Source organism: Nerophis lumbriciformis, linkage group LG31, assembly GCF_033978685.3.
Source record: "Nerophis lumbriciformis linkage group LG31, RoL_Nlum_v2.1, whole genome shotgun sequence".
Lineage (NCBI taxonomy): Eukaryota > Metazoa > Chordata > Actinopteri > Syngnathiformes > Syngnathidae > Nerophis > Nerophis lumbriciformis.
In genome coordinates this window covers 7,775,021-7,802,849 of record NC_084578.2, presented here as the reverse complement: position 1 = coordinate 7,802,849, position 27,829 = coordinate 7,775,021, and the positions used below count along the sequence as shown (strand labels likewise).

At 39.4% G+C, this 27,829-nt stretch overlaps 1 protein-coding gene across 1 annotated transcript in view; it reads right to left on the bottom strand.

Annotated features, from left to right (window-relative positions):
- The window catches only part of dars1 (aspartyl-tRNA synthetase 1), a 144,541-nt gene that overhangs the window by 53,423 nt on the left and 63,289 nt on the right, over positions 1-27,829 (bottom strand). The window contains exons 8-9 of the mRNA XM_061926611.1: positions 26,029-26,109; positions 7,886-7,945 (exon numbers count right to left, since the gene is read on the bottom strand). Coding sequence (XP_061782595.1) covers positions 7,886-7,945; positions 26,029-26,109 — 141 coding nt within the window. The remainder of the gene's footprint in view (positions 1-7,885; positions 7,946-26,028; positions 26,110-27,829) is intronic.

Here is a 27,829-nt window from a genome sequence, read left to right as displayed (position 1 = left end):
TATTTGGATAATTTGTTTAACAGATGGCTAATGTGACATTTGAAATTGAGGTATTCGTCAATGATGACCCCCAGGAATTTTGTGGAGTACACTCTCTGTATTTCCTGCCCATTGATGTTGATATGGCAGTGCTCAGTATTTGTCCGCTTTTTATTAGAACGAAATAGAATACAATTTGTTTTATTTACATTAAGTGAGAGCTTATTGCATTTGAACCAGGAATCTACTTTCACAAGCTCTGAATTGACAGTTACTTGTAGATCGTGTAGGCTCCTGTGTGAGGTAAACAAATTTGTATCGTCAGCAAAAATTATTTTATGAAAAGTTTCGGAGGAGTTTACAAAATCATTTATGTATAGGATAAAAAGGAGAGGCCCCAAGATGGATCCCTGGGGAACACCATAATTTATGGTCATACAGGGTGAATTGTGATCATTGACGCATGCACATTGCTGCCTTCCGTATAGGTAAGAGCGGAACCAATCAAGAGGAAGCGTCTCATGCTTTCAGTTGGTGGTCTTCTTTCATTTAAACCTTTCATTGTGCTTTTTGCACTAAGTACGAAGCCCTGGTGCTTGAATAACAGGTGAAAGTCTGGAAAATACAGTAGTTCCAGCTCCAACAACACTATAGTGTCTCTTTAATTCCCATTGTTTGACTTTTATTTCATTTACAAATGCTAAAAGGCTATTCTTGTTCTAAAGATGGGAACAGTTACATAACACTGTATGAGTTATAGTTTTAATTACCAAATGTGGACGTTTTTAGTGCTAATCAGCAGCATATATATGGCATTTCCAATGACAATTAGCATCGAGCTAAACCATTTTGGGAAGTGGAGCCTTCTTTTAACCGCTTTGATCAGGCATGCTTGCTTTTCTTGCATTAAATGCAACATTTTTCCTAAAGGCAGTCCACTACGAATACACCCGTTTTCCTACAATGTTCTAAAGCAAACCGACGTCACGTGCTTCCAATGCAAATTCTCAGCTGAAAGACTCCTTATATGCGCAGAATCAAAAAGCTAAAGTAACGCCTAGACCAGGGGTCGGCAACCTTTACCAGTCAAAGAGCCATTTTGACCAGTTTCACAAATTAAAGAAAACAATGGGAGCCGCAAAAATCTTTTGAAATTTAACATGATAAACACTGTTTACAAAGTTTTTTTTTGCTTTGTGCTATGTATAAACCAAGGGTCTCAGTCATGCGGCCCACACCTTAATATGAAAATTTAATGTTAGTGCGGCCCGCGGGTTTTATATGAATGACGCTTGACAGCGTCAAACTTGACAAGCCGTACGGTCTGCCGATTTTCCCGGCAAACTACGATTTTCAGGGCAACTATTTTCTCGAACGTGCCGTGATGGCACAACATTTAGCGCACACTACAACCACCGTGCCAGCCCAGCCACACTTTGCTTGGGGCTTCTGCTTGCACAGGTAGGTGACAGCAAGGCATACTTGGTCAACAACCACACAGGTTACACTGACGGCGGCGGTATAAAAAACTTTAACACTTTTACTAATAATGCGCCACACTGTGAACCCACACCAAACAAGAATGACAAACACATTTCGGGAGAACATCTGCACCGTAACACAACATAAACACAACAAAACAAATACCCAGAATCCCATGCAGCACTAACTCTTCCGGGCTACATTATACACCCCCGCTACCAAACCCCGCTCACCTCAACCGACGCACAGAGGGGGGGTTGGTGGTAGCAGGGGTGTATAATGTAGCCCGGAAGAGTCAGGGCTGCATGGGATTCTGGGTATTTGTTCTGTTGTGTTTATGTTGTGTTAAGGTGCAGATGTTCTCCCGAAATGTGTTTGTCATTCTTGTTTGGTTTTGGTTCAAAGTGTGGCGCATTATTAGTAAGAGTCTTAAAGTTGTTTTATATGGCCACCGTCAGTGTAACCTGTGTGGCTGTTGACCAAGTATGCCTTGCTGTCACTTATGTGTGCTAGCAAAAAATGCATATAACAAAAGACTGGGCTGGCACGCTGACAATACAGATTGTAGAGGGTGCTAAATGCTGTACCGTCACTGCACGCCCTTATTATTATTATTGCAAGGGTGAATTATTGCAAGGGTGAAAATCGGAGAATATTAATTACGGGTGGTTTCTGCGAGAGGCACTGAAATCCCGAAGTCTCCCGGGAAAATCAGGGGGCCGGCAAGTATGCAGCTGAGCCGCATCAGAATGATCAAGTTCGGAGCCGCGGGTTGCCGACCCCTGGCCTAGACCAACGTGCACAGATTTGTTTCCTCAACAAGAGAACTACAGCTCAGTCTAACTAATTTGCACAATCTAAATTAAATCAGGTAACCTTTTTTTTTTTCTCCGGGCATTCTAAAACAAAGCACATTGTGTTTAAAGAATGGTAGCAACTACATCACTTGCAGGGTTTTATGGTCCCCTTTCCGAGTGTCTGCCAGCATAGGAACCACTTTATAGCTTCACAGGGCTCAAAGTGCAGAGTGTTAGAGGAACAGGTGTTGTTGTGAGATGCAGTACTTGGGGGTGCTGAGGTTTAAGCGCTTTTCCTACATTGCAAGTATGTGTGTGTGTGGGAGGAAACATTTTGCATTTTGCTCACCTAAGTACAACGTCCCTCCCACATAGATTTATAGCAGAAGTGATTTATATTGCACTGATAGCAACTTGTCTGGCTTCATTTTTTTAAAGCAAAAAGAGTGTCAAATCGTATTTGCTGCAACATGTCTTGTTAAACGGCGGAATAAAGCGCACAAATAGAAAATGGAAGGGGGGGGGGGGGGACTTCAAATTTCCATTGACATTTTTATACTGCCGCCAGGAAAGAAACTATCCTAACATCATCAGAGTTTCTGCAGGCATTAGCACATCTAATTCAATGCTTTTTAATTCATTGTAATTAGCTTACAACTGTCTGTATAGACCGGGGGTCAGAAACCCGCGGCTCCTAGTGGCTCCCTGGAGCATTTTTAAAAAAGGTTTGAAAATGGAAAAAGATGGGGGGGAGACATATTTTTTTTGTTTTAGTATGTTTTTTGTTTGAGGACAAACATGACACAAACTTTCCCAATTGTTCGAAAGCCCACTGTTTAATATGTTTGTGTGTATGCTTCACTGATGAGAGTATTTAGTGGACATCGTTTTGTCCTACTAATTTCGGCGGCTCTTGAACTCACCATAGTGTGGGCTGTGACGCAACAGTTTGTTTACGTATTCCACTCCTTTGTCTCATTTTGTCCACCAAACGTTTTGTACTGTGTGTGAATGCACAAAGGTGAGCTTTGTTGATGTTATTGACTTGTTGGAGTGCTAATCAGGCATATTTGGTCAGTGCATGACTGCAAGCTAATCAATGCTAACATGCTATTTACTCCATCCATCCATTTTCTACCGCTTATTCCCTTTGGGGTCGCGGGGGGCGCTGGAGCCTATCTCAGCTACAATCGGGCGGAAGGCGGGGTACACCCTGGACAAGTCGCCACCTCATCGCAGGGCCAACACAGATAGACAGACAACATTCACACTCACATCCACACACTAGGGCCAATTTAGTGTTGCCAATCAACTTATCCCCAGGTGCATGTCTTTGGAAGTGGGAGGAAGCCGGAGTACCCGGAGGGAACCCACGCAGTCACGGGGAGGACATGCAATGCTATTTACTAATGTTACTAATTTACTAATGTTTTCTAAAGTAAAAATGTGTAGAATATTACATTTTAACATGTCTGTCAACAAAGATTTGCTTGAGCCTGCGACACAGTCAATTTGATAGTAGGCTATTCCGTATTTTTCGGACTATAAATCACAGTTTTTTTTCATAGTTTGGCCGGGGGTGCGATTTATGTGTGAAATTATTAACACATTAGCGTAAAATATCAAATAATATTATTTAGCTCATTCACGTAAGAGACTAGACGTATAAGATTTCATGGGATTTAGCGATTAGGAGTGACAGATTGTTTGGTAAACGTATAGCATGTTCTATATGTTATAGTTATTTGAATGACTCTTACCATAATATGTTACGTTAACATACCAGTTGGTTGTTTATGCCTCATATAACGTACACTTATTCAGCCTGTTGTTCACTATTCTTTATTTATTTTAAATTGTCTTTCAAATGTCTATCCTTGGTGTTGGCTTTTATCAAATAAATTTCCCCAAAAAATGCGACTTATACTCCAGTGCGACTTATATATGTTTTTTTTCCTTATTTAATATGCTTTTTCGGCCGGTGCGACTTATACTCCGAAAAAACGGTAATATAGACACTTACATCATGTGTTGCCTTCATTATAACACTTATATACGGCTTTTCATTTTTTACGGCTCCAGACAGACTTGTTTTTTGTATTTTTGGTCAAATATGGCTCTTTCAGTGTTTTGGGTTGCCGACCCCTGGTATAGACACACTTGTAAATGTTTGATAATGATAATCTTTATTAGAGATGTCAGATAATATCGGGCTGCCGATATTATCGGCCGATAAATGCTTTAAAATGTAAAATCGGAAATTATCGGTGTCAGTTCCAAAATTACCGTTATCGGTTTCAAAAAGTTACATTTTTGACTTTTTAAAACGCCGCTGTACGGAGTGGTACACGGACGTAGGGAGAAGTACAGGGCGCCAATAAACCTTAAAGGCACTGCCTTTGCGTGCCGGCCCAATCACATAATATCTGCGACTTTTCACACACACAATTGAATGCAAGCATTCTTGGTCAACAGCCAGAGGGTGGTCGTATAAACAACTTTAACACTGTTACAAATATGCGCCACACTGTGAACACACACCAAACAAGAATGACAAACACATTTCGAGAGACCACCCGCACCGTAACACAACATAAACACAACAGAACAAATACCCAGAACCCCTTGCAGCACTAACTCTTCCAGGACGCTACAATATACCCCCCGCTACCTCCACCCCAAACCCCGCCCACCTCAACCTCCTTATGCAGATCAGTTGCGTCTCCCAGTCATACTTGCCAACCCTCCCCATTTTCCCGGGAGATTCCCGAATTTCAGTGCCCCTCCCGAAAATCTCCCGGGGCAACCATTCTCCCAAATTTCTCCCAATTTCCACCCAGACAACAATATTGGGGGCGTGCCTTAAAAACACTGCCTTTGCATGCCCAGTCACATAGTATCTATGGCTTTTCACACACACAAGTGAATGCAATTCATACTTGGTCAACAGCCATACAGGTCACACTGAGGGTGGCCGTATAAACAACTTTAACACTGTTACAAATATGCGCCACACTGTGAACCCACACCAAACAAGAATGACAAACACATTTCGGGAGACCACCCGCACCGTAACACAACATAAACACAACAGAACAAATACCCAGAAACCCTTGCAGCACTAACTCTTCCAGCAGGACGCTATAATATACCCCCCCCCGCTACCTCCACCCCAAACCCCGCCCACCTCAACCTCTTCATGCAGAGCAGTTGCGTCTCCCAGTCATACTTGCCAACCCTCCCCATTTTCCCGGGAGATTCCCGAATTTCAGTGCCCCTCCCGAAAATTTCCCGGGGCAACGATTCTCCCAAATTTCTCCCGATTTCCACCCAGACAACAATATTGGGGGCGTGCCTTAAAAACACTGCCTTTGCATGCCCAGTCACATAGTATCTACGGCTTTTCACACACACAAGTGAATGCAACGCATACTTTGTCAACAGCCATACAGGTCACACTGAGGGTGACCGTATAAACAACTATAACACTGTTACAAATATGCGCCACACTGTGAACCCACACCAAACAAGAATGACAAACACATTTCGAGAGACCACCCGCACCATAACACAACATAAACACAACAGAACAAATACCCAGAACCCCTTGCAGCACTAACTCTTCCGGGACGCTACAATATACACCCCCCGCTACGTCTACCCCAAACCCCGCCCACCTCAACCTCCTCATGCTCTCTCAGGGAGATCATGTCCCAAATTCCAAGCTGCTGTTTTGAGGCATGTTAAAAAAAATAATGCACTTTGTGACTTCAATAATAAATATGGCAGTGCCATGTTGGCACTTCTTTTCCATAACTTGAGTTGATTTATTTTGGAAAACTTTGTTACATTGTTTAATGCAGGGGTGCTCATTACGTCGATCGCGATCTACCGGTCGATCTCGGAGGGTGTGTCAGTCGATCACCAGCCAGGCATTAAAAAAATAGTCCTAAAAATGAGCGATCATAAATCTTCACTATGACGTCACTTTCGTCACTTGATTGACATTCACGGCACCCGAGGGTCTTCTGAGATGACGCTGGCTGCTGCCAGCTCATTAAAATTACCGACTGGAAGGCGAGAAACACTTTATTTCAACAGACTCTGGCGCCGTACCTGTCGTCAAAACTCCAAAGACCGACTGCACAGTTGCACAATAAAAGCTTTGCTTCATCCTGCCTGCGCTACCAAAATAAGAGTCTCAGAAAGCTGGCGTGCACAAGCTAGCAAGCTACGGAGTTTGCCGACAATGTATTTCTTGTAAAGTGCATACAAAGGAGTACGGAAGCTGGACAAATAAGATGCCAAAAACCAACCACTTTCATGTGGTATTGGACAGAAAGGAGGACTTTTTTTCTCCTCCATTCGAAAATCCGGACGTTATCATCACCACTGTCTGATTCCAATCAATGCAAGTCATCACAATCAGGTAATACACCAACTTATATTCTTGTCTTCATGAAAGAAAGGAATCTATATGTGTTAAACATGCTTGTATTATCTTTAAACACCTTTAAGTTGTTAACAATATTAACTATATGTGTTAAACATGCTTGCATTATCTTTAATCACCTTTAACTTGTTAACAATATTAACTATATGTATTAAACATACTTGTATTATCATTAAACACCTTTAATGTATTAACAATATTAACTATATGTGTTAAACATGCTTGTATTATCTTTAACCACCTTTAACTTGTTAACAATATTAACTATATGTGTTAAACATGCTTGCATTATCTTTAAACACCTTTAACTTGTTAACAATATTAACTATATGTATTAAACATACTTGTATTATCATTAAACACCTTTAATGTATTAACAATATTAACTATATGTGTTAAACATGCTTGCATTATCATTAAACACCTTTAATTTGTTAACAAAAACATATATTTCATAAATAAGTAAATATAAATTATATATATGAATGAGGTAGATCTCCACGACTTGATCAATTGAAAAGTAGCTCGCCTGCAGAAAAAGTGTGAGCACCCCTGGTTTAATGCATCCAGCGGGGCATCACAACAAAATTAGGCATAACAATGTGTTAATTCCACGACTGTACATATCAGTATCGGTTGATATCGGAATCGGTAATTAAGAGTTGGACAATATCGGAAATAGGCAAAAAAGCCATTATCGGACATCTCTACTGTTAACTGCTGCCTGCCGACTTGTGATTAGGTAATAGCATGTGTGATTTCTCCGCATTAAATTACTTTAATGCCTCTTCACATCCAATTGTAATGCTTTTTAGTGCCATTTAGGCCTTCATTTTTGCAAAATCTATTCAATGACTTTTTAATGACCCGCATAAACCCTGATCATGCAGAGCAGTTGCAGTACTTGGAACGTACAAATATGTAGTATGCAAATATTTGTTACGGCGAAACTCATTGCCCAAGCTGACAGACTAGATATTGGCGCCACAGATAAACAAAATCTCTCACTGAGCCAAATGTCCTGTCGGGAATGTCTTCTCAACAGACACATTTTGGTGGCCAGGGATGGATTTGTGATGATACCGCCATCACTTTAAGGCACTGAAACCTACAGTTCTTCCCGCGAAGCTACACATCTTTCTTCATAGTGGAGGTCATAGTGACAACGACTTACCCTGAGATCAATCACTCGGTTGTCCAGTTTGGTGTCCTGGTTGACCGTAGCTCTGCCCTCCTGTGGGAAGACATAAAAGATGGAAGATTTGTTCATTTTAAAGAAACCTGTGTGTACAAGGCTTGTAGAAAAGCACGACATTAAAACTAGCGAACCCACTCAATTCATAAAAGCGAAAGAAAATAATGGTAATCGCTTTGATCCACATAGCAGCGTAGTACAGAACCCAAAACCAGTGAAGTTGGCATGTTGTGTAATTCGTAAATAAAAACAGAATATAATGATTTGCAAATCCTTTTCAACGTATATTCAATTGAATAGACTGCAAATACAAGATATTGAATATCTGAACTGAGAAACATAATGGTGTTTAGGGCACGTCCGACCGGTAGGAGGCCACGGGGAAGACCCAGGACACGTTGGGAAGACTATGTCTCCCGGCTGGCCTGGGAACGCCTCGGGATCCCCCGGGAGGAGCTGGACGAAGTGGCTGGGGAGAGGGAAGTCTGGGCTTCCCTGCTTAGGCTGCTGCCCCCGCGACCCGACCTCGGATAAGCGGAAGAAGATGGATGGATGGATGGAATATATTCTGTAGACATACCCTCATCCGCTCTCTTTTCCTGAAAGCGGATCTGTCCAGTTTTGGAGTTGATGTCAGCAGGCCAGGGAAGCTAGGGTCGATATTCTTCTCTTGATCATCTTCGGTGGCATAAGGGACGGTGTGAGCCAAGACATCCAGGGGGTTTAGCTCGCTCGTCTGCGGGAACAAACTGCCGCCATTGCTTGCCGTGCTACCGAGGTCCTTTGTCCCTGAATTGCTCACACACTCCGGCAGATTCAATGGGGGTCTGGCGGCAGATTTCTTTGACTTTATCGTTGGAAATGCATCTGCTTTGAGTGTCGCAGGATATCCACACATTCTTGCCATCTCTGTCGTAGCATAGCTTTCGTCGGTAAAGTGTGCGGAACAAACGTCCAATTTCTTGCCACTTTCGCATCTTTGGGCCACTGGTGCAACTTGAATCCGTCCCTGTTCGTGTTGTTACACCCTCCGACAACACACCGACGAGGCATGATGTCTCCAAGGTACGGAAAACAGTCGAAAAAACAGAAAATAACAGAGCTGATTTGACTCGGTGTTTGAGAAAATGGCGGATTGCTTCCCGATGTGACGTCATCGCTCCGAGAGCGAATAATAGAAAGGCGTTTAATTCGCCAAAATTCACCCATTTAGAGTTCGGAAATCGGTTAAAAAAATATTTGGTTTTTTTCTGCAAAATCAAGGTATATATTGACGCTTACATAGGTCTGGTGATAATGTTCCCCTTTAAACAAGTTGAAAAACTTATTCGGGTGTTACCATTTAGTGGTCAATTGTACGGAATATGTACTGTACTGTGCAGTCTACTAATAAAAGTTTCAATCAATCAATCAATCCTCTTACTGCCAAGTTAGCCAGGCTGCGGGGGGGAAAGAAAAGTTAATCTGAACCTGTTTAATGTTGCACTTTTTTATATGTAGAAGAAAAGTTGTGTCATTTTATTTCATCTGAGCAACAACTTGAAGCAGTTTAATGTTGATTAACGTGGACCCTGACTTAAACAAGTTGAAAAACTTATTGGGGTGTTACCATTTAGTGGTCAATTGTGCGGAATATGTACTGTACTGTGCAATCTACTAATAAAAGTCTCATGTCAGCAGGCTTATGTTGAAATTTGCTTGTAATTATGTTTATAGATTATATGCTATCTGTTGTTGTATTCCCTAATTTTTAGTGACCTGAACATAATCTGGACTGTAAATACATTTTTTTTCTGTTGTTTGTTTGTTTTGAAAATGTAATTTTGTTTATAGATTAGATGCACTAAGTGCAACAGGGACTGTCACTCAAGAATTGGCTTGTACAGTCATGCTCGGCGTTGTCAACAAACATGAATGTACCGTATCAACAAAACATCAAGTTAAAATGTGAAAATGATAATTAAATATGTGCGTTGTATAATTACAACACTCATTAAAACTGAAAAGATATTACTAATATTTGACTAAAACAGGATGACAAAACGATTTAAATTAAAACAAATAAATAAATAAACTTAATAATAATTAAAGTACCATTACAAAATTTAAAATTTTTTTAAATAAATTAAATAAAAAAATAAACATCAAATTGAAATAAGTGTCTGACACAAGAGCGTAAATTAGCATGGTCATCTGTGACTAAGCTGCCAAAGAAGAACGTGGACCCCGACTTAAACAAGTTGAAAAACTTATCGGGGTGTTACCATTTAGTGGTCAATTGTACGGAATATGTACTGTACTGTGCAATCTACTAATAAAAGTCTCATGTCAGCAGGCTTATGTTGAAAGTGTAATTATGTTTATAGATTATATGCTATCTGTTGTTGTATTCCCTAATTTTTAGTGACCTGAACATAATCTGGACTGTAAATACATTTATTTTCTGTTGTTTGTTTGTTTTGAACATGTAATTTTGTTTATAGATTATATGCAATCTGTTGTGTTCCAAAATGTTTCTATTTTTTTATTTATATATATATTTTTTTCAGTGTACATGAATGTGTGTTGCTGAACCTTGGACATTATCTGGACTGGACCTGGTTTTAAAAAAAAACTTTAAACGAAGCTAATTTCATTTACAACCAGGTCTGGTGCAGAACTCTGCTGCTCGTCTGCTAACACAGACCTGCAGACGTGAGCACATCACCCCTATTTTAGCGTCCCTTCACTGGCTCCCTGTGCGTTATCGAATCCATTTTAAACTCCTTTTATTTGTTTTTAAATGTCTAAACAACCTCGCGCCAACCTATCTCTCCGACCTCCTTCAGCATTACTGCCCCACCCGATCCTTAAGATCAGCCGATCAGCTGCTGTTGACGGTCCCTGACACAAGGCTGAAGCTTAGAGGTGACAGAGCTTTCGCCGTTGCTGCTCCCAAGCTCTGGAACGGCCTACCTCTGAGTGTTAGACAAGCCTCCTCTCTTCCTGTTTTTAAATCTCTCTTAAAAACATACTTTTATTCCATGGCTTTTAACACTGAGTGATATCCATCCTGCAATGGCGCCCCATAATACACCTGCTGTGAACCTGTTTTTATGTTTTTATTTATTCTATTTTATTTATTTATTTTTTATCATGTTCTGTTTGTGTTGTGTTGTGTTTGCTCGGTACTCGTTTTATCTTTTAACCTGTCCATTGTACAGCACTTTGGCTACCCCTGTGGTAAATTTTAAATGTGCTTTATAAATAAAGTTGATTTGATTTGATTTGGTGAAGATAAGGTCCTTTTTTTAATTTATTATTTTTTTTTTTTAGATAAGATAAATACATATTTTCTTGGATAAAAAAGAAAGTAAAACAATATAAGGATAATTACATTAAAAAAATAAAAAAGTAATTAAATGAAAATGTTAGTGGACCAGCAGCACAAACAATCAAGTGTGTTTCAGGGACTGTGTCTCTTGCAGAAGTGTTGTCCATGTTGTGGGAACCAGAATATTGGTAGCAGAAAGAAACAACCCCTTTTGTGTGAGTGGGTGTGTATGAGTGTGAATGGGGGAAGAGGGGGTTTTTTTGGGTTGATGCTCTAGTTGAAAGTGTATCGTGTGTTTTTTAGGGCCCGCATGGGCCCATTGCATAAGGACTCCCAAAGGGAGTCCTTATGCAATGGGACATAAGGACCTATTGAATTTGTAAGGTTTTATTATTATTCCGCAACTTTGCGCTGTAATTTGACCCCCTTAACATACTTCAAAACTCACCAAATTTTACACACACATCAGTAATATACGGCAAAACTTTTTATCAAAAAACCAAACCTCAAAACTCAAAATAGCGCTCTAGCGCCCCCTAGGAAGAAAAAAAACTAGACTGCCTGTAACTCCCACTAGGAAGGTCGGAGAGACATGAAAGAAAAACCTCTATGTAGGTCTGACTTAGACCTAGTTTTCATAATTGTATATCCTCGGGCAAAAATCAACAGGAAGTTGGCAATTCCCCCTTCAAGACAAAAAAGTACTAAAAACAGTCAATTTTGTCTCTTTGAGCTGTATTTTCACCCTCTTAACATGCTCCAAAACTCACCAAACTGAACACACACATCAGGACTGGCAAAAATTGCGATCTAATAAAAAAACCTAACCCCAAATCTCAAATAAAACGGCAACAAAACTGCAACTCGGAAGAAAACAATGACAAAACTGCCTGTAACTCCCACTGGGAAGGTCGGAGAAACATGAAACAAAAACCTCTATGTAGGTCTCACTTAGACCTACATTTCATAGATTGACAACCCTCAGCAAAAATCAACAGGAAGTTTGCAATTTCCCCTTCAAAACAAAAAGTTTTTATAAACCGGTCACTTCTCTTCAAACATTATCTCCTCTGAGCGCGTTTGTCGTTTCAGCTTCAAACTAACACAGGAGAGAGATTGAACCCTTCCAAATAAAAGTTATCGAAATAATTTTTCTAACTGCTCCGGTTTTGATTTTATGAGCCTTCAAAGAACCGCTGCGCTGATGCTGCTGCGCTGATGCTGCTGCGCTGCTGTTTTCTCAAGATGGCTGCTTAAAAGCAGGAAGCACCAGCGTGCCCACCCAATGCAGACAAGGTAGGTACACTAGACAAAAGTATTGGGACAATTCGGACTAAAAGTAGACAAAAGTATTGGGACACTTAGGACTACCACTGGACAAAAGTATTGGGACACTTACTACTACCACTGAACAAAAGCATTGGGCAACTGGACAAAAGTATTGGGACACTTACACTGGACAAAAGTATTGGGACACTTGGGACTCAAACTTGACAAAAGTATTGGGACACTTAGGACTAGCACCTGCCAAATACGCGGGCCCAACCAACGCTGCTTGCAGCTTTGATTTCTATGTTGATTTAATAAAAGAAAAAATAATAATAATAAAAAAATAAAAGTCTCAATCAATCAATCCAAAAAAAGCACTTTATATGTAGAAAGGTTTTGTTAAGAAACCATTCTGAGGCTTATCTTATTTAGTTTTTATTGTATATATGTTGACCACATTAACCCTGGCAATGGGCCCTGTGTGTATATGTATGTTCTGCCATTGTTTACAAATTTGGTATATAAATAACCAAAAAAAAATGTATATTTCGTTGTTTTCTTACTGTACCAAAAATTAACCGAACCGTGACCTCTAAACCGAGGTACGTACCGGACCGAAATTTTTGTGTACCGTTACACTCCTCAAGACACCTGCAACTGGAAAACAAATATAAGAGTAAATATTTCATCACAGGAGGAACCAGAGCTTCCAGGGTCATGCATGTCTGGCTTCCTCCGAGGACCCGCCGGGGGTTTGCGCTAATAGCCTGTGCAGCCACATCCTGCTCCCAACAGCCCCACGCAAGGGGACAAAGGGGTAGACAGGCGGGCAAACAGGCCCGGGTCTCGGAGGACAGCGTGTGATTGAAGTACGCGAATGACATGTTCGCTCCCAGCAGAAAACACTTGGGATGCTGCTGCTGCTGCAGCGTTTTGGCCTGGCAATTACACAAAAGCAAGGACCGGGCTGTTAAAAAGAGTTAAAATGTATACTATTAATTAAAGCTGCAAGCAGCATTGGTCGGGCCCGCGTATTTGGCAGGTGCTAGTCCTAAGTGTCCCAATACTTTTGTCTACTTTTAGTCTGAAGTGTCCCAAGACTTTTGTCTAGTGTACCTGCCTTGTCTGCATTGTGTGGGCATGTTGGTGCTTCCTGCTTTTAAGCAGCCATCTTAAAAAAACAGCAGCGCAGCAGCATCAGCGCAGCGGGTCTTTGAAGGGTCATAAAATCAAAACCGGAGCAGTTAGAAAAAAAGCGCTTCCGTCATTGTAATCACAAGGGTTCAATCTCTCTCCTGTGCTAGTTTGAAGGCGAAACGACAAACGCGCTCAGAGGAGTTCGTTTTTGAAGGAAGGTGACCGGTTTTTACAAAAAATGTGTTTTGAAGGGGGAATAGCAAACTTCCTGTTGATTTTTGCTGGGGGTTGTCAATTTATGAAATGTAGGTCTAAGTGAGACCTACGGAGAGGTTTTTGTTTCATGTCTGTCCGACCTTCCCAGTGGGAGTTACAGGCAGTTTTGTCATTTTTTTCTTCCGAGGAGCAGTTTTTTTCTCCGTTTTATTCAAAAATTGCTCTAGAGCGCAATTTTTAAATTTGGGGTTAGGTTTTTTTATTAGATGGCAATTTGTGCCAGTCCTGATGTGTGCGTTCAGTTTGGTGAGTTTTGAAGCGTGTTAAGTGGGTCAAATTACAGCTCAAAGAGGCAAAAGTTACTGTTTTTAGTACTTTTTTGTCTAGAAGGGGGAATTGCCAACTTCCTGTTGATTTTAGCCCGACAATGTACTGTTATGAAATGTAGGTCTAAGTCAGACCTACATAGAGGTTTTTGTTTCATGTCTCTCCGACCTTCCTAGTGGGAGTTACAGGCAGTCTAGTTTTTTTTCCCCTAGGGGGCGCTAGAGCGCAATTTTGAGTTTTGTGGTTCGTTTTTTTTTAAAAAAGGCAATTTTTGCAGGTCCTGATGTGTGGGTCAAATATGGTGAGTTTTGAAGCATGTTAAGTGGGTCAAATTACAGTTTAATGTGGCGGCGGAAGAATAAAGAATAAAGAATAAAACCTTACAAATACAATAGGTCCTTATGTCCCATTGCAAAAGGACTCCCGAAGGGAGTCCTTTTGCAATGGGCCATGCGGGCCCTAATTACAAATATATCAGCAGCAATTGGTTAAGAAAATGTGATTTATTTCAGCCATTATGTTTTATACGTCTATAACAGTATCGAGAGTTAATAAACAGCCTTCATCAATCAACAGTAGCTGAAAAAAATATAGTAAAAGACATTTAATTCAAAGGTGACTGTTTAATAGTATTGCAGTTAGTACTTTTTCCTCCTTTAGGCTTCTACCATACATTAGTGTTTTTCAACCTTTTTTGAGGCAAGGCACATTTTTTGCGTTGACAAAATCCGGAGGCACGCCACCAGCAGAAATCATAAACTCGGCTGACAGTAAAGAGTCGTTGTCGCAATTGTTGATGACTTTAAAGCATAACCAAGCATGCATCACTATAGCTCTTGTCTCAAAGTAGGTGTACTGTCACCACCTGTCACATCACGCCCTGACTTATTTTGAGTTTTTTGCTGTTTTCCTGTGTGTAGTGTTTTAGTTCTTGTCTTGCGCTCCTATTTTGGTGGCTTTTTCTGTTTTTTAAGTATTTTTCTGTAGCAGTTTCATGTCTTCCTTTGAGCGATATTTCTACTTTGTTTTAGCAATCAAGAATATTTCAGTTGTTTTCATCCTTCTTTGCGGGGACATTGTTGATTGTCATGTCATGTTGGGATGCACATTGTGGACGCCGTTTTTGCTCCACAGTAAGTCTTTGCTGTCGTCCAGCATTCTGTTTTTGTTTACTTTGTAGCCAGTTCAGTTTTAGTTTCGTTCTGGCGACTTTTTCTCTTTTTTTGGGGTATTTTCCTTTAGCAGTTTCATGTCTTCCTTTGAGCGATATTTCCCGCATCTACTTTGTTTTAACAATCAAGAATAGTTCAGTTGTTTTCATCCTTCTTTGCGGGGACATTGTTGATTGTCATGTCATGTTCGGATGTACATTGTGGACGCCGTCTTTGCTCCACAGTAAGTCTTTGCTGTCGTCCAGCATTCTGTTTTTGTTTACTTTGTAGCCAGTTTAGTTTTAGTTTCGTTCTGGCGACTTTTTCTCTTTTTTTGGTATTTTCCTGTAGCAGTTTCATGTCTTCTTTTGAGCGATATTTCCCGCATCTACTTTGTTTTAGCAATCAAGAATAGTTCAGTTGTTTTCATCCTTCTTTGCGGGGACATTGTTGATTGTCATGTCATGTTCGGATGTACATTGTGGACGCCGTCTTTGCTCCACAGTAAGTCTTTGCTGTCGTCGAGCATTCTGTTTTTGTCAACTTTGTAGCCAGTTCAGTTTTAGTTTCGTTCTGGCGACTTTTTCTCTTTTTTTGGTATTTTCCTGTAGCAGTTTCATGTCTTCCTTTAAGCGATATATCCCGCATCTACTTTGTTTTAGCAATCAAGAATATTTGAGTTGTTTTCATCCTTCTTTGCGGGGACATTGTTGATTGTCATGTCATGTTCGGATGTACATTGTGGACGCCGTCTTTGCTCCACAGTAAGTCTTTGCTGTCATCTAGCATTCTGTTTTTGTTTACTTTGTAGCCAGTTCGGTTTTAGTTTCGTTCTGGCGACTTTTTCTCTTTTTTTGGTATTTTCCTGTAGCAGTTTCATGTCTTCCTTTGAGCGATATTTCCCGCATCTACTTTGTTTTAGCAATCAAGAATATTTCAGTTGTTTTTATCCATCTTTGCGGGGACATTGTTGATTGTCATGTCATGTTCGGATGTACATTGTGGACGCCGTCTTTGCTCCACAGTAAGTCTTTGCTGGCGTCCGGCATTCTGTTTTTGTTTACTTTGTAGCCAGTTCAGTTTTAGTTTTGTTCTGGCGACTTTTTCTCTTTTTTTTGGTATTTTCCTGTAGCAGTTTCATGTCTTCCTTTGAGCGATATTTCCCGCATCTACTTTGTTTTAACAATCAAGAATATTTCAGTTGTTTTCATCCTTCTTTGCGGGGACATTGTTGATTGTCATGTCATGTTCGGATGTACATTGTGGACGCCGTCTTTGCTCCACAGTAAGTCTTTGCTGTCGTCCAGCATTCTGTTTTTGTTTACTTTGTAGCCAGTTCAGTTTTAGTTTCGTTCTGGCGACTTTTTCTCTTTTTTTGGTATTTTCCTGTAGCAGTTTCATGTCTTCCTTTGAGCGATATTTCCCGCATCTACTTTGTTTTAGCAATCAAGAATATTTCAGTTGTTTTTATCCATCTTTGCGGGGACATTGTTGATTGTCATGTCATGTTCGGATGTACATTGTGGACGCCGTCTTTGCTCCACAGTAAGTCTTTGCTGTCGTCCGGCATTCTGTTTTTGTCTACTTTGTAGCCAGTTCAGTTTTAGTTTCGTTCTGGCGACTTTTTCTCTTTTTTTTTGGTATTTTCCTGTAGCAGTTTCATGTCTTCCTTTGAGCAATATTTCCCGCATCTACTTTGTTTTAGCAATCAAGAATATTTCAGTAGTTTTCATCCTTCTTTGCGGGGACATTGTTGATTGTCATGTCATGTTCGGATGTACATTGTGGACGCCGTCTTTGCTCAACAGTAAGTCTTTGCTGTCGTCCAGCATTCTGTTTTTGTTTACTTTGTAGCCAGTTCAGTTTTAGTTTCGTTCTGGCGACTTTTTCTCTTTTTTTTTGGTATTTTCCTGTAGCAGTTTCATGTCTTCCTTTGAGCGATATTTCCCGCATCTACTTTGTTTTAACAATCAAGAATAGTTCAGTTGTTTTCATCTTTCTTTGCGGGGACATTGTTGATTGTCATGTCATGTTCGGATGTACATTGTGGACGCCGTCTTTGCTCCACAGTAAGTCTTTGCTGTCGTCCAGCATTCTGTTTTTGTTTACTTTGTAGCCAGTTCAGTTTTAGTTTCGTTCTGGCGACTTTTTCTTTTTTTTTTTGGTATTTTCCTGTAGCAGTTTCATGTCTCCCTTTGAGCGATATTTCCCGCATCTACTTTGTTTTAGCAATCAAGAATATTTGAGTAGTTTTCATCCTTCTTTGCGGGGACATTGTTGATTGTCATGTCATGTTCGGATGTACACTGTGGACGCCGTCTTTGCTCCACAGTAAGTCTTTGCTGTCGTCCAGCATTCTGTTTTTGTCTACTTTGTAGCCAGTTCAGTTTTAGTTTCGTTCTGGCGACTTTTTCTCTTTTTTTGGTATTTTCCTGTAGCAGTTTCATGTCTTCCTTTAAGCGATATTTCCCGCATCTACTTTGTTTTAGCAATCAAGAATATTTGAGTTGTTTTCATCCTTCTTTGCGGGGACTTTGTTGATTGTCATGTCATGTTCGGATGTTCATTGTGGACGCCGTCTTTGCTGTCGTCCAGCATTCTGTTTTTGTTTACTTTGTAGCCAGTTCAGTTTTAGTTTCGTACTGGCGACTTTTTCTCTTTTTTTTGCTATTTTCCTGTAGCAGTTTCATGTCTTCCTTTGAGCGATATTTCCCGCATCTACTTTGTTTTAGCAATCAAGAATAATTCAGTTGTTTTCATCCTTCTTTGCGGGGACTTTGTTGATTGTCATGTCATGTTCGGATGTACATTGTGGACGCCGTCTTTGCTCCACAGTAAGTCTTTGCTGTCGTCCAGCATTCTGTTTTTGTTTACTTTGTAGCCAGTTCAGTTTTAGTTTCTTTCTGGCGACTTTTTCTCTTTTTTTTTGGTATTTTCCTGGAGCAGTTTCATGTCTTCCTTTGAGCGATATTTCCCGCATCTACTTTGTTTTAGCAATCAAGAATATTTGAGTTGTTTTCATCCTTCTTTGCGGGGACTTTGTTGATTGTCATGTCATGTTCGGATGTACATTGTGGACGCCGTCTTTGTTCCACAGTAAGTCTTTGCTGTCGTCCAGCATTCTGTTTTTGTTTACTTTGTAGCCAGTTCAGTTTTAGTTTTGTTCTGCAAAGCCTTCCGTAAGCTTCAATGACTTTTCTTAGGGGCACTCACCTTTTGTTTATTTTTAGATTAAGCATAAGACACCTTTTTACCTGCACCCTGCCTCCCGCTGTTTCCGACGTTTACAAAGCAATTAGCTACCACCTACTGATATGGAAGAGTATTACACGGTTACTCTGCTGAGCTCTAGACAGCACCGACACTCAACACATCATTTGCAGACTATAATTAACGGTTTGCAAAAAATGTTTTTAACCCAAATAGATGAATTTAGATCATCTCCCACGGCACACCAGACTGTATTTCACGGCACAGTGGTTGAAAAACACGGCCATAAATGATTGGTAATTCTGTTTACAGTTCAAGACAGTGCGCGGTAAATAAATGAGATTTGTTATCCTTTGCAAATCAAAGACCAGAGTGTTGGCGTGAACTGACAGATATAATAAGCAATGTAGCGCTGTGGAAAATATCTGCAAATATGATCCTTGCGAGGCTGCAGTAACACCTTTAAAAAGGTCACGGAAATGTGGCTGCCGTTGACATAATTTCCAGCATTAGTACTCAGTCGCAATAACAATAACACACGCACGCACAAACACAGCTCCTCCTAGTTCAAATGGTGTTTACTAATTCTGCACAGCAACATGAAGCACGATCGCCATGTGGAAAATGTATTTTATAAAATATTATTATGAATGGTACCATTAGCAGCAGAAATGTGTGAACGGAACAGAATCATGGTTAATCCGATTAGGACTCCACTGCCACTTATCTACAAAGAGAAAGCGTAATTGAACGTATTCCTGCATGCATAAACGCTTCTAATGATGCTGCATTAGAGCACAAAGCACTCCAAACACAATTCATATTGCTCTGCAAGGCTAAAAAGAATGTAAATCACATTATGTAGGATGAGGAGAATTAGATGGTGTCATTTTTGCCTGAACTTGAGGGATACAATTGTGTTGTGTTGCTCAAAACTTCAGTTTTCAGAGCAAATGTTCTCCTGAGCAGCCTTCTAATACAGATTTTGTCAAATTAAAAATAAAAAAAATAAAAAAAACTGCTGTGCTTTATTAACAAATTCAGATTTAAATGTTTGTAACTTTCATATTGCCAAACCTGAAATCAATCTGTTACAGGCAAAATGTGCACTGCAAAAACTGAAATCTAAGTAAGATTAAATATCTCAAATAAGGGTGATATTTGCTTATTTTCTGTCTGATAAGATAATTCTTCTCACTAAGCAGATTTTATGTTAGTGTTTTGGTACTAAATGATGTCAGTAAAATATTACAGCTTGTTGCTGAGATTTGATGACCTATATCAGGGGTGCTCACACTTTTTCTGCAGGCGAGCTACTTTTCAATTGATCAAGTCGTGGGGATCTACCTCATTCATATATATAATTTATATTTACTTATTTATGAAATATATGTTTTTGTTAACAAGTTAAAGGTGTTTAATGATAATGCAAGCATGTTTAACACATATAGTTAATATTGTTAACAAGTTAAAGGTGTTTATTGATCATACAAGTATGTTTAATACATATAGTTAATATTGTTAACAAGTTAAAGGTGTTTAAAGATAATGCAAGCATGTTTAACATATATAGTTAATATTGTTAACAAGTTAAAGATGGTTAAAAATAATACAAGCATGTTTAACACAAATAGTTAATATTGTTAACAAATTAAAGGTGGTTAAAGGTTGTTAACATATAGTTAATATTGTTAACAACTTAAAGGTGGTTAAAGATAATACAAGCATGTTTAACACATATAGTTAATATTGTTAACAAGTTAAAGGTGGTTAAAGATAATACAAGCATGTTTAACACATATAGATTCCTTTCTTTCATGAAGACAAGAATATAAGTTGGTGTATTACCTGATTCTGATGACTTGCATTGATTGGAATCAGACAGTAGTGCTGATAATGTCCGCATTTTCGAATGGAAGAGAAAAAAAGTCCTTTCTGTCCAATACCACATGAAAGTGGTTGGTTTTTGGCATCTTATTTGTCCAGCTTCCGTACTCCTTTGTATACACTTTACAAGAAATACATTGTCGGCAAATTCCGCAGCTTGCTAGCTTGTGCACGCCAGCTTTCTGAGACTCTTATTTTGGTAGCGCAGGCAGGATGAAGAAGCGCTATTATTGTGCAACTGTGCAGTCGGTCTTTGGAGTTTTGACGACAGGTACGGCGCCAGAGTCTGTTGAAATAAAGTGTTTCTCGCCTTCCAGTCGGTAATTTTAATGAGCTGGCAGCAGCCAGCGTCATCTCAGAAGACCCTCGGGTGCCGTGAATGTCAATCAAGTGACGAAAGTGACGTCATAGTGAAGATTTATGATCGCTCATTTTTAGGACTATTTTTTAATGCCTGGCTGGTGATCGACTGACACACCCTCCGAGATCGACCGGTAGATCGCGATCGACGTAATGAGCACCCCTGACCTATATTGAGTAAAACATGCTTGAAACTAGAATATCAACTGATGCAAAGCTGTGTCATCAACACTCACAAGTATAAAACTACTTTTTTAAAGTAATAATTTCTTACTTAAAGCATGAAAAAAAAAATCATGATGTATGCATATCATTATGTCAAGATAACGGCACTAGCATTTACTTAATTTAAGAATATTTTTCAACATATTGAGCAAAAAGGTCTGTTTTTGTTTTTACCAAGAAAAGTGCACTTGTTATTAGTGAGAATATACTTATTTTAAGGTATTTTTGGGTTCATTGAGGTTACCTAATTGTACTTGTTTTGGAAAGTCTTGACAAGCCGAATTTTCTTGTTGTATTGGCAGATAATTTTGCTTACTTCAAATAAAATACCCCTAATTTTTGTATTTTTTTTTCTTGTTTTTGAACATATACTTAATTTAAGAATATTTTTCAACATATTGAGCAAAAAGGTCTCTTTTTTTTACCAAGAAAAATGCACTTATTAGTGAGAATATACTTATTTTAAGGTATTTTTGGGTTGATTGAGGTTAGCTAATTTTACTTGTGGAAAGTCTTGACAAGCCGAATTTTCTTGTTCTATTGGCAGATAATTTTGCTTACTTCAAATAAAATACCCCTAATTTTTGTATTTTTTTTTCTTGTTTTTGAACATTGACTTTTTGCAGTGTGATTTAATTTATAGAAAAATATAAATGGCGATTCTTATTCATCCCGACTTAAAATCGATTATTTTTCAAAATGTATTTTAAATAAAAAAATAAAAATAAAAATAAAAATATTATATATAATGCATTTTTAATATGTGTTTAAAGGCCGTCCCCATTAAACCAGAAGACACTTTTCTAACCTGTAATATGTTTTGAAAAAGTAATATTTTATATATAAAACATTGCGAGAATCGGTTTGAAACGAGAATCGATTCTAAATCGAATCCTCACTTTAGGAATAAGTTGTATCAGGACTAGGGGACGGCGTGGCTTGGTTGGTAGGGCGGCCGTGCCAGCAACCTGAGGGTTCCTGGTTCGATCTCCAGCTTCCACCATCCTAGTCACGTCATGATGGGTTTACGAGCAGAGGAGCATGTTCGGCAGCGCACAATCACAGAGTACTTAGAAGCAGACACAGCGTGTAGACAAAAAAGGGAGACAAACGCATTTTGGCTTAAAAACTAAAGATAAAGGTGAAGTTATAACACTGAAACGCCCTCAGGAAGATGTGCTTTAAGACTAGCGAGCGAGCGGCTAAAGTCCATCCGTAGTCAGCAGTGTTTTAGCTACTTCTAAATCACTAATCCTCGCCTCCATGGCGACAAATAAAGTATGTTTCTTACAAGTAACATTATCACTACAAGACGAGGAATAGCTAAACATGCTTCACTACACACCGGCATCACAATGTAAACAAACGCCATGGGTGGATCTACACCTGACATCCACTGTAATGATACCAAGTACAGGAGCGTATCTAATCGATACTACTATGATTACATCGATATTTTTCAATCTTTTTAAAACCTATATTATGTTTATAAACTCAGGAACTACATCCCTGGACACATGAGGACTTTAAATATGACCAATGTGTGATCCTGTAACTACTTGGTATCGGACCGATACCTACATTTGTGGTATCATCCAAAACTAATGAAAAGTATCCAAACAGAAGAATAAGTGATTATTACATTTGAACAGAAGTGTAGATAGAACATGCTGAAACGGAAAATATGCAGATATTAACAGTTAAAGAACAAGTAGATTAATAATTCATTTTTACAGCTTGTCCTTCACAATGTTGACAAAATAATGGAATGAAAAATTACACAATATGTTATTGCATATGTCAGCGGACAAAATAGGAGCCTTTGTTTGTTTACTTACTACCGTATTTTTCGGACTATAAGTCGTAGTTTTTTTCATAGTTTGGGGGTGCGACTTATACTCAGGAGCGACTTATGTGTGAAATTATTAACACATTAGCGTAAAATATCAAATAATATTATTTAGCTCATTCACGTAAGAGACTAGACGTTTAAGATTTCATGGGATTTAGCGATTAGGAGTGACAGATTGTTTGGTAAACGTATAGCATGTTCTATATGTTATAGTTATTTGAATGACTCTTACCATAATATGTTACGTTAACATACCAGTTGGTTATTTATGCCTCATATAACGTACACTTATTCAGCCTGTTGTTCACTATTCTTTATTTATTTTAAATTGCCTTTCAAATGTCTATTATCAAATACATTTCCCCAAAAAATGTGACTTATACTCCAGTGCGACTTATATGTTTTTTTCCTTCTTTATTATGCATTTTCAGCCGGTGCGACTTATACTCCGGAGAGACTTATACTCCGAAAAATACGGTACTAAAAGACAAGTTGTCTAGAATGTTCACAATTTTATTTAAGGACAAGTTTAATGTACCCTAAGATTTTTTGTTAAAATAAAGCCAATTATGAAAATTTTTATTTTTTTTTATTTATTTTTTTTAGAAAAGTATCGAAATACATTTTGGTACCGGTACCAAAATATTGGTATCGGGACAACCCTAGTATATTTTATTGAATGAAAATACATTAAAGTGTTGTTTGAAATTGGAGGTACTGCAAAATAATGAGTACCAACACATACAACAAGTTTAATGATTATGTCAGGAACAAAAACAGCTGATCACCGTGATCGAACTCAACGATCACAATCATAAAATCGACAAGCCCTCCTTCAAACATTGGATCCCCCAAATCAATCAATCAAATCAATCAATCAAAGTTTACTTATATAGCCCTAAATCACAAGTGTCTCAAAGGGCTGCACAAGCCACAACGACAAAGACAAGCCAAGGCTCAATGACAAAATACACTGTTTGGGACTGGCAGGGAAGATTAGGCTCATTTTCCAAGGGGGCAACCCACTTCCACGGCAAGCAGTTGAATTTTGTGTCTGGTTTGACCATATCACATTCTTGCAAGCCTCTTCTGAATCATTCATGAGTTCATTTGCAATCTCCAGACAGGCCTGTGCACGTGTCTTCTTGAGCAGGAGGTACGTATGGTTTTTCCTCCGCGACTTTGGTCCCTTGAGAGCATTAACCGGCTCCGGTGTAATTCTGGGACGGTGCCTCACCATTTCAGATTCATACTTACCCCACAAGGTCGAATCTTGTACGAATCTCCAGAAGGAGGGCGAACGACTCATATTTTATTCCTTTCATTGCAGAATTACTGCATAAATAGTGGTGGCTTTTTCACCAAGCTTCTTGCTGATGGCCTTGCATCCCATTTCATTCTTGTGCAGGTCTACAGTCCTGTCCCTAAGGTCCTTTCCCAGAACTTTGGTCTTTCTCATTGTGGCTGAGAGCTTTGAATGGAAGAGACTGTTTCTATGACAGGTGTCTTTTATCCCCACAACGACTTGAGTTTAAGAGCACTTTCCTCAAGGGGAGCTGCACTTTTTATGGAATTTTGCTCATCATTCACAATCCTTATGTGGAGACAAGAGCATGTATATCTTTGTCTGTGCATTGCAAATTGGGGGGGAAAATGCTTTAAAGAGGCGGCTAACAATGCAAGTAATGGAAGAGTCATCTATAGTGAAAAAAAAAAACCCTCTAAAAAAACATTTTTAAAACCGCCAACAAAGCTCTATTTACATGCATATTAACCAGTACGGTGGTACAGGGGTTAGTGCATGTGCCTCACAATACAAAGGTCCTGAGTAGTCCTGAGTTTAATCCCGGGCTCGGGATCTTTCTGTATGGAGTTTGCATGTTCTTCCCGTGACTACGTGGGTTCCCTCCGGGTACTCCGGCTTCCTCCCACCTCCAAAGACATGCACCTGGGGATAGGTTGATTGGCAACACTAAATTGGCCCTAGTGTGTGAATGTTGTCTGTCTATCTGTGTTGGCCCTGTGATGAGGTGGCGACTTGTCCAGGGTGTACACCGCCTTCCGCCCGAATGCAGCTGAGATAGGCTCCAGCACCCCCCGCGACCCCGAAAGGGACAAGCGGTAAAAAATGGATGGATGGATGGATATAAACTAGGGATGTCCCGATCCAGGCTTTTGCACTTCCGATCCGATACCGATATTATTTTTGCATTTCCGATCCAATACAGATACTGACCGATACCGATACTGACCGATACTGGCCTATCCGAGCATGTATTAAAGTTTAAAGTTATTTAGCCTACTTAGTTGTCAGAATCATGTTGAAAAGGGTTTTAGTACTCTTGATAACAACTAGCCAGCTGAATTAGGGGAGTTTGAATAATACACAATGGTTGGTAACAAGAAACTGACCTGTTTATTCAAGGATAAACACAAAATAGACAAAATTGATGTAAGTGTCAAAAAGACAGCCAAAAGAGTTTGATATGAGAATAAATCTAAAGTTAAAATATAGGGTAGAAATGCACCCATTTGCAGGAAATGTAGTCTTGATTTTCAAAATTTTCTTTCAAGGCTTGCATGTCTACATTAAAACATTCTTCTTCATACTGCATTAATATATGCTACTTTTAAACTTTCATGCAGAGAAGGAAATCACAACTAAAAAAATCACTAATTATTTCATACGGTGTTGATCTGGAAATTTTAGCCTCGGCATTTTGATGGTGTGGGCGTGTGGCACCGAACGGAGATAAGCGTCTCGACAGACGTTATAATATTTGAACAATGATGACGAAAACTGTTTTCTCTGTCGTGTCCGTGTGTCGAAAATTGTTATGCGCTTATTTTTTTATTTGATTTTGTGCGTGGCATATAATTGCTATGCGCAGTGGACGCTTGAGCAGTTTGCAATTGCACAGGCGTGCACCTTAGAGAGAACGTTGGTCACAAGAAGAAGATCTGAATAGACCCGCTCATCGGCAGTGCACCTTTTAATCCGGTGCGCCCTATGGTCCGAAAAATACGGTAATCATCATGCTAATTTAAAAAAATGTGGTTTGTATTCACTGTTTATAAAGATATGCTAAAACCTAATTGGTCAATGTATGACTCCCGGACCCCTAGGGGGTCCAAGGGCCCTAGTTTGTGAATCTCCCACTGCAGTCATCCTTACCTCATCCCCCTCTCCTTCAGGCCTAACAGCATCCTCCAACTGCAGGGGGAGACGGGCCTCTGCCTGGCTGATGACAAAAATCTGAAAAAGAACCCAGCATAAACCCAAGTTAATAAGTAACAAACCTCACCAGATGCAATGTTTGTATGTGCCATGATTGTCTTTCTGGAAAACATGTTTTGTTCGCAGAGGAGATTTGATGTACACATTTTTTTGTCCTGTGTTCTTGTGTTGATATAAGGCAGTGCTTCTCAACTTCTGTTATGACTCCCTCGGAAGGCAAAAACATTTCGCACCCATCCCTCTCTTCAATCTGCTGTTTACATCATCATTTATGATCAATTCAAGTTAAAGTTGAAATATTAATGATTGTCACACACACACTAGGTGTGGTGAGATTATCCTCTGCATTTGACCCGTCACCCTCACCCCCTGGGAGGTGAGGGGAGCAGTGAGCAGCAGCGGCGGCCACGCCCGGGAATCATTTTTGGTGATTTAACCCCCAATTCCAACCCCTTGATGCCAAGTGCCAAGCAGGGAGGTAATGGGTCCCATTTTTATAGTCTTTGGTATGACTCGGCCGGGGTTTGAACTCACAACCTACCGATCTCATATTATTCCCAAGAACTTAGTTTCATATACTCTATCAATTTCCACTTGATTTAATTTTAAATTTTGCTTCACAATTTGTCCTTGCACCATTTAACACCATACATTTAGTTTCCTTATCATTTAATGATAATTTATTAATATTAAACCATTTTTTTTAGCTGAAGCAACCCATTATTATCCTCAACACTTCCTTCAAGTCTTCTGCTGAACAATATACATTTGTATCATCTGTAAACAGAACATTTCAATTTATTAGATACTGGTTAGAATAATTATGTATATATTATCACACAACTCTTATGCTTAAGGGCCATTGCTATAGTACAGTGGTTCTCAAATGGGGGTATGCGTACCCGTGGGGGTACTTGAAGGTATGCCAAGCGGTACGTGAGATTTTTTTTAAATATTCTAAAAATAGCAACAATTCAAAAATCCTTTATAAATATAAATAAAAACATATCTTTTTTTCCAAATAGTTCAAGAAAGACCACTACAAATTAGCAATATTTTTATACAATGTAATAAATCAGAAACTGATGACATAGTGCTGTATTGTACTTCTTTATCTCTTTTTTTCAACCAAAAATGCTTTTCTCTGATTAGGGGGTACTTGAATTAAAAAAATGTTCACAGGGGGTACATCACTGAAAAAAGGTTGAGAACCACTGCTATAGTTATTACCAATTGTGCTGAAGTTGTATTTTTCTATCTGTGCAAAGCTGGCAATCCAAAAGATTGCAAGTCGTCTCGAATCAGTGTTGCCTGCTGACTGCCAAGGCCGAACATCGAGTACCGTGACGCAGACAGAGCAGAGACGAGGCGATATCACGAGTGTCAGCACATTTGCATTTCTTGAATAGTCATATATTGTGTCTAACTGGGGTTGCTGAAATTACCCCACCTCCTTCAGCAGCAGCTTCAGTGATGTAACCAGGGACCTCCCAAATAAATAGAGGAAGCACGTGGGCTGGACTTTAGAGCGTAGTTTGGATCTGTAACTAGAGTACAGCCCAAAAAAAGTCTCTCCTCAATTGAGCAAAATGTAACTCTTGTCTCTGCATGATTCCTTGCTTCTTGTCTGTTTAATAGATGTCATCAGTGGTGAACTGAACAAAAATCATTTAAATAAAGTATGAATAACTTAGGTCCCAATACCGATGAAAAAGATGTCAATACCAAAGATGAAAAA